Source organism: Leptodactylus fuscus, chromosome 7 (assembly GCF_031893055.1).
Source record: "Leptodactylus fuscus isolate aLepFus1 chromosome 7, aLepFus1.hap2, whole genome shotgun sequence".
NCBI classification, from domain to species: domain Eukaryota; kingdom Metazoa; phylum Chordata; class Amphibia; order Anura; family Leptodactylidae; genus Leptodactylus; species Leptodactylus fuscus.
Genome location: NC_134271.1, coordinates 50079112 through 50090905, shown reverse-complemented (window position 1 = coordinate 50090905; position 11794 = coordinate 50079112). Strand labels below are relative to the sequence as shown.

Genomic DNA, 11794 nt, shown 5'->3' with positions numbered 1-11794 from the left:
GAGCTGCAGTATCAAGCACAGCCACTATACAAATACGGTGCTGTGCTTTGTAAGTACTGAAGAGGCTGCAAACCAAACTCTGCAGTCTATTCAAAAAGCTGGTCTGCCAGGGGCCTAGATGTCAGACCCCTGCCAATCTATGATGGATGACCCATCCTAAGCAATTTAGGAGAAAAAGTCCTTTAAAGGATGCAAAGAACTGGAGATGGCGGAGGTGGGAAAATGCTTCATAAAGATTATCAAACTTAATCTATAATCAACAAATACATATAGATACACAATAATACACAAAATAATTGATCCTAGCAGTGCACAGACTCTACAGTTACACATGTCAGAAATATATATGGAAGGAAGATTTTATTTCACAACAGTATTACTCTTATAGACAAGAATATGGGGACAGAATACACATATTCGTATGCCTGAGAAGCTCAGAATACATGTGATAATATTAGAATTGTATGCTGACAAGTGGAGCTTGGCTTATAAAGCAGAATGGTTACTAATAGGGAGTGTAACAGAATGTACGCATTGTAAATGTGGCTGCCCTTAAAGTGATCTTACGAGACAATGATGAAATTTCTGATGCTTCCCTAGATACACAGATTATAGATATGTCATGGCGCCATTGATTCCTACTTCATTACTTTATAAAAAAAAAAAAAAAAGTCTGTTTTGTTATGCTATAAAATAGCTGTAACTATGAATCTAAAATTGCTTAAGGGGATTGATGTATGAAAACAACCTCTGTCCATTTAGAGAATTCTATCATATATACATCATATATGTATAAGAAAAATGTATCTTTGTACCGTATTAGCCAGTGGATATGAAATGTAAAGCTTGAGAGTCCTCAGTAGTTTGATACCTTTAAAATGGCTAACAAAAAATGATGACACATTGCGGGCTTTTGGAACGGCTATAAGGTTCCTTCATCAGGCTGGTACCAGCCTGATGAAGAAACCTTATAGCCGTTCCAAAATCTCGCAATATGTCATATTTTTTTGTTAGTCATTAAAAAGTTATCAAACTACTGAGGACTCTCAATCTTTACATCTCATATGCAACATAGTAAGGATTTGCCTTCTGGGAATACAGCCTGTATGAGTAATGAAGAGCAAAACAAAATTTGAGTGACCCTTACCCTGGGGGTCCGAGTCCATCCATATATGAAATGGTAATCCACTATAATATTACTTGGCATTCAAAAAGGAAACTTACCGCACAGAAGGTCCAGAAGAAAAAGAAAAAGCAGAAGAATCCTCTTCATTTCAGAAGCACTCTTGAACCCTAGAGTCTCCGGCTCCCGTCACATCTCATTGTTAATCTTAGAAACCCTTGGCATGCCAAACTCAAGCAGTTGAACTCGACAAACAACTTATTTTGGAGCTCATGTTTTTCCACAGAATCAGGAGTCTGAGGATGGAAGGAGAAGGAGAAGCAAACACATCCAGCAACGTATAAACCTAAGACAACACATAAGCTGCCACTGCATATTTAGGTAACATGTGCTTACCTGGGAGTGGTGGAGGAAGGAGGAAGAAGGTGGAGAAATGGGACATGAGAAATGATAACTAAATGCATTTCTTCAAAGAAAAGGTTCAGTCAGATAGAAATTAATGTTAAAAGGAACACAGAAGAGCAACAAAAAATACAATGGACCATTTTCTATGAGGTTGTCCCCATGACTCGACAAATCTGGCGCAATGGTTTGTGTAATTATTTTTTTTCGACGTTTTTTTTCTCCTGTTTTTTTTTTGGTTTTTTTTTTTATCCAACGGGGATTATAAATTTAAAGTTGGCGATAAAGTACTTGACATGTACATTTTGTATACTTCTTTTGCAATTTCACTTTTCCTATTGTTGTTGTAGAGGATCCTGCCAGTCTTAGCGAAATAAAGGGAGTTAAGTTGAGACAGAGTTATGGACCACATGGATGAAGTCAGTGACACTGGATATAATGATCCTGGATCACATCTTATTTCCAGAATGAAAGGACTTTGTAGAACTTCTTGGCCTCATTTAGTCCTACTCAGAGCTTTCTGTTACTGGAAAAACCTGAAGTACTGCTGGAAATGGTCTTTAAATGTATATTAGATTTCCACTTACCTTAGAACAGGTAAAAAGAATGTCTTTCACTAAAATTTTTGCATATAGAAGATTACAGAATCTTCCTTTTTCATACGTGGAAGGATCCATTACAAATGTCACCCATTTGCAGGTTGAGGATTTGTTTTAGTTTCTGCTTAAAAATTCCCATTCTCTCCCCATTACTCCCTCTGATTCATAATCCTCTCTTCCCTCCTGGCCTATCTTCTCCGGTGTTTGCTTGGTGGAGGTAAATAGTGCTGGATCTGTCATATGTCTCTAGCTCTAATTTATCAGTGGGGTTGAGTGTTATGTCTTTTACCCTAGGCAGGGTCTCCTTTCCCCTTCTCCCTCCAACATGTGCACTACAGCGCTGCCCATCTCCCCCCAACATGTTTATTACTGGTTATTTACCTTTTTATCCCTATTATCACTCTGGATTTGCCTTTATACCGTTGTATGATATTCTATATATTTTCTTTTCAGGGCTGTTTCGATTGTTGTCCTTTCTTTGCCTCTTTGTTGTACTTTAGATATCATTCAATACCTTTGAAACTAAAAATGTTACCCATTTGCAGATGGCTGTGCTTCCATGGTTTTACTAGGACAAGATGTAGTTCTATATGACATTACGTCTATATAGTCCTTCTGTTATACTTCTGTTTATTCCCTTTTCCCAGCCTTATGCTGTCTCCTGAGGAGTGAATTACCTGTTCTTATGCTGCTGTGTATAAGGGGTGGAATTTGCTCTTTATTTTCTAGAAGGAGACATTAGTTACCTGTTACTTAGCCAGTTTGGACCGTTTACTGTAGTGGTTTGTTTAGTTAGCTGTAAACAGATGCAAAAGAACGAGCGTAGCAGGCTCGTACTGCAGAGGGAACATGATGGGGGCGGGCAGTAGGGGGACCAATGGCTGTGTACGGTGCGAAGCCGGCAGGGGGCGGGGCTTAGTGGAGCCAGTTTTGATTAGGCCGCGCGGCCTGGGACGCACGCACTCGTGGGGCGCGCAGCAAGAAGACAGGTTGTCCCTCCCTCCCGTTGTTTGTTGTTCTGTTTTCTTCCTTAGGTTCGTCCTTTTTTTCTTCAGGATTGTCACGGTTGCCTTGGCGGCTGGAGTCCTGGGGAATTTGGGGGGTAAATTACTAACAAAGGGTGGAGTCAGTAATAGGCTCCACCTTATATAGTCAGTGTTATGGTCAGTTGTTGGATGGCCTGGCGCTCGGTGAACGATTACAGGGTCTTAGTCCTGTGAGCTGGTGCATGAAGTAGGGGTCATCTTTACTCTTGGTGCCGCTGAGCCGGTGGTAGCAGCTGGCGGTAAGTATATATATATATATATATATATATATATATATATATATATATATATATATATACACATATATTTATGTGCTCATGGTAGCGCCAGGCCATTCATGTTGTTTAATCTTCATAACTCCAAGGACTCTTACCCATTGTGTGCTTATTTGAAAGTGTTATTTATTTGTTTATGTAGTTTTGTTAATAAATATGGCTGCTGTGGCCGATTATATCCATCCCTGAGTTGTGGCGTGTTTATTGGGGTGGGAGGCAGTTGGTGGTCTCAATTGATCATAGGTCAGGGCTTTGGTGGGAAAAGGGTAGTTTCGGGGAGTAGTAGAATTTTGGAGGGTTTAAAGCAGCATTTAGTAGCTTGCATTAAGGGGTGGGCCCCCTGTAATCTGCCATGCCTAGTCATGTGCTTGAGAGAGCGCCTTCAGGTCTCTAGGGGTAGTTTGGCCAATACAGGCTGTTCCACAGCTCACAAGTAAAATGATATTCATGGTCGAAATATGCCCTGCGTTTCTGCAGTAGCGTCTAAAACAGGGGAGTCTCAGGGATTAGTCACACCTGTCCAACTGGATACTAGACTACCTGACAAACCGCCCTCAGTATGTGAGAGCCCAGGACTGTGTGTCTGACATTGTGATCTGTAGTACAGGGGAACCACAAGGTACAGTTCTTGCCCCTTTTCTCTTCACACTGTACACTGCTGACTTTAGGCACAACACCTCCAGCTGTTACTTATAGAAGTACTCCGATAACTCCGCAGTAGTAGGCCTTATCACTGATGGTGACAAGAGGGAATACAGAGACTTAAACCGGGATTTTGCCGAATGGTGCAATCGGAACCACCTCAGGATTAATGCTGGGAAGACCAAGGAGATGGTGGTAGACTTTAGCAAATGGAGAAGTGCTCCGATCCAGGTAGAGATCCAAGGGTCATGCATTGAGATAGTCAAGACCTATAAGTACCTGGGTGTGCTCCTCAATAATAACATAGACTGGGCTGATCACCTGGAGGCGCTGCACAGAAAGGGCCACAGCAGACTCTACCTGCTCAGGAGGCTGAGGGCCTTTGGAGTCCAGGGGCCACTTCTTAGGTCCTTTTTAAACTCTGTGGTTGCTTCAGCCATCTTTTTTGGTGTGGCCTGTTGGGGGAGCAGTATATCAACCAGGGACAGAAATAGACTTGACAGGCTGATCAGAAGGGCCAGCTCTGTCCTGGGAAGCCCCCTGGACCCAGTACAGGTGGTGGGTGACTGAAGGATACTGTCCATGGTGAGTTCCATGCTGGAGAACAACTCCCTCCCCATGTATGAGACCTTGACGGCACTTGGCAGCAGATCCTTCCTCCCAACTGCTGTCAGGTTTATTAATCTACATCAGACCAAGTGATGATCACTCCTCACAGAGAACTAAATGATCCTGAAGTCTTCCTTCTTTATTTTCTTCCTTAGCTGCTATGGATTCCTAGTATTTTTTTCTCAGCTTATGTGTGTCTACTTCTGTAATATATTACTGTTTATTATCTTGTATCTGTATTACCATTCAGCTGTAACACCCCCACGGTGGGACTATTAAAGGATTATCTTATACTCTCTTATCTTATTTGTCATGGTGGAATGGAAGAGAGGGCTAGAGGATGAAGTGAGTAGCAGACACCATGTTGTCAGTGTTTGTAGAGTAACGAAGTGTGGATGGATACTGCTTGCTTAAAGAGTACTGTACAACATCCCATACCATCATTTAGCTCTAGCCTTGATCAGATACACAGAATAGACTGAGAAGAGTGTACAGTAGAAGATGCTTCAACATAAATGTTAATATCTGAATTTACAATATGGTTCTTAAAATCATAAATTAAGTTACACACTAGCGTAACTGCCAAACATTCATGATCAGTTCCAGTGGACAAAGTACATATGTGTACATAGCCAGGGTTTTTACAAATATATTGGAGAAAGCAAAGCAGTCATCCTGATAGTCTACCTTTGTACCCAGAGGCTATTTACTTATCTAACCAGGAAGCTATATTATTACTGTCCACTCCCCTCTTGTGGGAACAGTACATTCAGACAATGACGTATAATAAAATCCACCCTAGAACAAACTGTGAGTCGGACAAGCTGAATGAGAAAACAATATTTATTGAATTTGGGCTGTTTGTAAAACTATACAAATTTACAGCATAGTGCAAATGGTCTTTTAGTGCATCAGATTCAAGTAGAGCTACAATGTATACAGCAAAGAGAAGACAGGGCTACCAGTCACAACTATGGAGTATATACAGCAAGGAGCTAGGTACACTTAAGGGTGAATGTATATGTAGCCTGAACAAATATGAGGAAGATATGTATATCTTGTATACATGTTAATTCAATACAGTCTTATAGGTTATACAGCTGTCAGTCACATTCATATTCTTGTCAGGTACATCGGTGGTTGAGATGGTTGTCACGCACAAATTATGAGCGTTTCATAACCAGTTTGTATACAGCTCTTAAAAAAACTTCTTTCACTAAAATATGTACCTGTTATATTTCAGTCCCATATTATATTTTAGTCCCACTCACATTATTGGTTTTGTAAATGTGACAAAAAAGTTACTTTTTTTGTTAGGATCAAAGTTCTAGACTGTAAAACATTACCTGAATTCCTATGATATGTGGATCTCTACGGTACCTGTGCTTCTTTCTCTGGATCACTTTTGACAAGTATGTCATTTCATGGTCCACTCTGGCCCCGTTGAATTCTTTTCTTAGTTGGTAGGAGGCCATGGCAGACCATTACACCACTTTGATGAAAGTGTCTTAAAGAACGTAGACCAGCGATTTCCAGAGATCTCGTCCTCATGGTACCCCTGCTAAGTATTTTTGGGTGACTACACAAAAATTTACTATTCAGTTTTTGCTCAGAAGATCACATTTAGGTTGGGTCTACCTGGTGGCATTTGGCTTAACACTGATCAAGCTAAAATTATTGGACTACCATAACCCAAGTATAACAAAGACAAAGGAAACATTGAAATTGTATCATGGTAACCACTTGATCATAGTTTGACACTTGACCAAATGTCGCCATGTCTACCTTGCCTAGTTTTTTTCATATACTTCTCATTAATGTCTCAAGGCTACAGGGAAACCAAATAGCCACAATACAAACAACTTGGTAAACGTGTCAGAAATATTAATATTATAATTCCTAAACTGTAGCAAGATGGTAAATAAATCTTGACCTGATGGGCATGAACTTTTAAGGCAATTGTTAATGCACCAGTCCCATAAGAACATATTGGCTATCTAAAGACCTCAAGCACTCAGCCCTTCAATGCACACTGAAAATTTCAATGTTTGTGCAGATATATCAGAAACACAAAAAAATATCAAGTTTTTAAATACAGCACTACACCTCAAATCTTAACATACTTTGGGAAAAATAGAATTAGCGTGTAGAATTTACATCCATCTTTACGGCAGTGTATTTTCCCAAACTACAGGATTTCTAAGAGGGGTATTTGTGTGGACAATATGGGATTCATCTGTGGGACTAGTGCATTAGCTGCCATTAGTCAAATGGGTGACTGAGATTGACAAGGAGTAAAAAAACAAAACAAGAACAAAAAAAGCAAAAAACAGTACACCCCTATTACAGGAACACTGAACTCAACACCTGATGCCCTGATTGTAAAGAAAGTAGAAGAAGTCAAAAGTAATGTAATAAGAAGCCACACAGTACGTCTCAGAAGTTATTTCCAATATAATGCCCAAGGACTGTCAAGTTCTTGGAGTACAATGTATGAGAAATATGCCAAATATGCCAAAAATTAATCATAACTATAGGAGTTACAATAATATATGTTTTCATTCATTGTTTTTGCATTATATGGTATGTGACTTTGTATAGACAGATGTCTGAATTTAAAGTGAACACCACTGTGCTTTGTCATGCAGATGTATTAGGCTCTGTTCACACACGCATACTTTCATTCTTAATAGAGCACACCTCTATTTTTAATAGAGCCATGACAGCTATGGATTTGGTTTTCAAATTGATCCCAACAATTCCTAAAGGATCTGACTGACCTACAATAGGGTATGTCAGATTTTTTTATAGCAAAAAAGTGCTGCACATGGGGTTGAGCCGATCTTGAGATTTCAGGATCATTTTTAAAATCCGATTTCTGATCATTTTTCATCCGAACCTGATCCCAATTCCGATCCTAATGCAAGTTAATGGGATTTTCTAATGATCGAAAATCGGATTTTAATAACGATCCTATTCACTACACAGCTTAGTGATTAAAAAATCCACCGGCTACTTAGTCCACCCTGCTGTCTGGTGACCTGCACAGAACCGCTGCCACCTCCCCTCCTGGTGTGTATGCCGCTCCCCGGAGCTCCGGCCGTTGTTCTCTGTCCGTTTCTCTCCTCTCTCATTCAGAATCACTCACGTCTCCCCGCCCTGTACCCGCCCACACTCTCCTAAGCCACAACAAGCCCCGCCTACTCCCAGCATCAGTAACACTAGCCTAGGAAGGCAGGGGCGCACACGATGCTCTGCTGGCGTGTGAATGAGAGAGGAGAGGACAGAAAACAACAGCCCGGAGCTCCGAGCGGCAGTGGTGCTGTGCAGGTAACTAGGGTTGAGCGATCGGGATCGGAATTCTGTTCCCGATCTTGTCTAGGTGGGATCGGAACCCGATCGCGATTGTGAAATTTACTCGATCGCTGATCGTGATCCAATCTTTTCTGATCTCGATCGCTCAACCCTAGCTGCACACCATCATATTCTTGCTGAACTTTTCATAAAATAATGGAACAAGAAAAATACCAGTGTGAACAGAGTCTAATTGCTTTAAATTGTTTTATTTTGCTTGTTAAACGATGTCGTTCTCTGGAATAGACCCCCTTGCTATTGAAAAAGTTAAAATCTGAATAGATGACACAATGACAAGATACAGTAAAGGGAACCCCAGAGCAAAATACATGGAAACAACATACAAAAAGTGGAAGGCACATTCAGATCTCTTCTTCAATTTGCTGACCTGTATTAGCAAATTGATAACTAGAATCTGACTGGTTCTTTGGGTAACTGTTCCACTTTTTGTCTGCAATATAGACCTTGGGTACTCAAACTCTCACGACTAAAGCAAGCCATCAGAGTCCATGTGTCTAGTGCCTGTGAAAAATGAATGCTAAACTCTGCCAATCCTACAAAATCAGCAGTTTGGGCCTATTGGAAATATACACAACCCAGATCAGTAGTGGAAGAGAACCCGATCAGAAAGAAGTATGGCAGGGGAGTAGATGGCAAAACAGCAAATGAACCCCTAATAATATCAAGGGTGCCCTGTTGTTAAGAAGGTTAACATATAGAATACTGTCATGTTACAGTCAGAAATCTATAGAGTAAGTGTAAGTTCTCACATATTAATATCATGTTCTAAGTGTATACACAAGTATATATTATTATAGTCCGGATATATACCTACACATGTATATCTATATGTATAAATATATATATAAAAAGAACAAAGATCAACTTTGTTTAAAAATAATTATATCTGTCCTTGGTCTTCAAAAACAAATTACCAGCACTTCCCAGAATCCTTAGCGGCTCACGGCAGGTAACTCTTTACATTCAACAATACCCTATTACCTTCCTCACCGGGACAGAGGAAAGGAACAGTGGGCTCTACCGGGATCAGTTTTTAATAATGCAAAATGAGCCACAAATATAAGGCGTTAACCCCTTAAAAGCCAGGAGAAATGTACTATTCATGTGCAAAACATTGATGGCTCTGAAGAGGTTTTACATTTTTTGTTTTGTGGTTTGTTCCTGAATCCCGATACTTTTCATACATTCAACCTGAGTGTGCTTGATACACCCCCAGAAACAACCTCTCTCCCCTGCTGAAAATGAACCTTCTGCAATATATAGCAATATGGCGCACAGTAGGTTTATAACAACATTTTTGACAATAAAAGAGTCTTTCTCATATGATCTGAAATGATGGTGTATTGTTAGGAACACTACAACTTCTGAGACCTCTGATTCTGAGAGTGAAGGGGCTGCTGTGATGTTTTAGTGTTGAGCCCCCTTCCAAGTTTCCTTGTACACTTGGACTCCAGGTCATGCAAGAAATTTATGTAAATTCCCATGAAAAACATCCATTTTTCACAAGTGTTTGCAACTGAAAGGAAAGGGGAGCATTACAGTGTATGTAGTCATTTGTAAAAACAGACAAAAATAAAACATAACCTATATTTTGATGGTCCGTCACAACGGACCATCAAAATATCGGTAATGTGAATAGTCTCTATTCACAAACATTGAGAGCAATGCAGCTGTGACATCACACATTCATATATTTATCCATTATGTTTTTTATGTCATGTGAATATAAGGTAACAGTGCAGTGTCCCCTTCAGATTGTTGAGAGCCCCAAATATCAGAACCATGGTCCTAGTGATATACGTTTATACCATGGAAAGTTATTTGGCAATTGACAGAATATTATATTTCACTTAGACTCAAAACACCAGAAACATTATCCAGTAATTCCCTGTTGTGTCCACAGAGAATGGAGAGAAAATAGGTGAAAGGACATTATATTTTCTTATGGGTCTTGGTTTGGACAATTAGATCTGAGTCCAAGATAGGTTGAAATTGGGAGAATCTAATATTGCATATTCCCTACATTTTAGTGCTATGAGAAAATATTGTATACAGTGCAGTAGGTCCATTTTCATTGATTGTATATACAGTGTTTCAGTAAAGTGGCACCCTAAGTATGACACATATACATAGGTGTGAGGGTCACTCATTCCTCTCCTCTTGAGGGTGCAGTCTAAGGGAAGCATCACCTTGAAGGACTGCACTAGAGAGGTAAGATGCCACACTATCATCCGCACCAAAAAGTGACGAGGATCCTGCCAGGCTCACCATCTCTTCCGTCAGAAAAGGTACTGCGTTCTCGAGATCTGGTTCTTTTCCTGGAACACAACAGAAATCTATTAATTATACATTTTCTAATATTGATGGCTTATCTTTAGGTTAGGTCATCAATATTAGACCTGCAAGGCTCTGACAACTGGGACTGCCACAGATCAGATGCTTTGGGATAACCAGGACTGCTGTTTTCAGTCTTAGGTCTGGTTCACATCTGCGCATGGGTTTCTGTTCAGGAAGTCCATTTGAGGACCCCCCCCCCCCCCCGAACGGAGACCTAATCGGTTAACTAAAGAAACCCGTGAATCCCATAGACTATAATGGGGTCCGTGTGGTCTCTGCTTGGCTTCAGGACTTGTGTTGCTTGCAGGACTTTTCTCTCTGCATTTTTCATGTGGAGAGGGGAACGTAATGGCCAGAGTGTTGTTTTTTTTTTTTTTGCAAGGTGTAGATGACATTACATGAAATCTCATTGAGTGGCAGGGATTTAAAAATACAGCAATTTTTACATCTGCATTTCAGCAGAGTCCAATGCTGTATTTGTGCAATGTGTATTCTTAGACTTACCTGAGCAAGAGGAGTTGAACTGTGGATTCAACCCTTTAGGAGGCATTTCAGCTCCATTCCTCTCCAGATCCACCGAGAGCTGTTGTATCTAAATATAAAGCATAGTTCAAATACATTAAATTATTCCATATTCCATTATACCATAGACATGGCATAGTACAGGATATTTTATGCACTCATATTGAAAAATCATTTTATGTGTGTAAAAGTAAATGGTGGCCATTACAGGACAATCCTATATAAAATATATCACCATCTCTATGCATAGGACAGCCCTATTCCAAATGTGGAGGTTTCAGTACACTTATGGAAACTACCGACATGTCACTGTATGAATTAGCCTGCAAATATCAACATTATTACACTTTTAAGTCCAACAGGAAACGCTGACATGAAATGTGGTGGAGGACTTTGCATCAAAAACTTCTGGCAAAATCATGAAGCATTCTTACCGGTGACAGACTGGTATCCATGGCAGGAAGACTCCATTCACCTACACAAAGGCCAGCACTGAACACCTGCAAGAATTGATGTTGTATTATAATCAATATACATATTGTATGAATATATGCGATCTTCCTTCCTCTAAAAATTTGCAAATGCATGCACTTATTTTGAGCTAAAAATCTTTCCCTAATAAGTGTTTATTAAAAATTCTTAACCATTTATACCCTGCAGCTTCCGCTATTTCTCATACAGTGCAGGTTACTAAGTCCTCTCTCCAGTTATATCCGTCAGAGATCATCGACAAAAGTTCTGCTTACATGAATGTTTATGATTGCTTAGGAGAACAGAGATGAAGGTTAGAGGGACAAACCATCAGACAGTTTCTCTGATGGATTGTTTTCTGAATAAAACACAGCTGTTTACACTGTATACATT

The 11794-nt window shown here is 40.0% G+C and overlaps 1 protein-coding gene across 1 annotated transcript in view; it reads right to left on the bottom strand.

Moving 5' to 3' along the window:
• Window positions 1–10162: 10162 nt before the first annotated feature.
• The window catches only part of HSF4 (heat shock transcription factor 4), a 38019-nt gene continuing 36387 nt past the window's right edge, over window positions 10163–11794 (bottom strand). The window contains exons 11-13 of the mRNA XM_075281880.1: window positions 11365–11430; window positions 10913–11000; window positions 10163–10389 (exon numbers count right to left, since the gene is read on the bottom strand). Of these exons, the coding sequence (XP_075137981.1) occupies window positions 10214–10389; window positions 10913–11000; window positions 11365–11430 (330 nt within the window). The 3' untranslated portion in view covers window positions 10163–10213. The remainder of the gene's footprint in view (window positions 10390–10912; window positions 11001–11364; window positions 11431–11794) is intronic.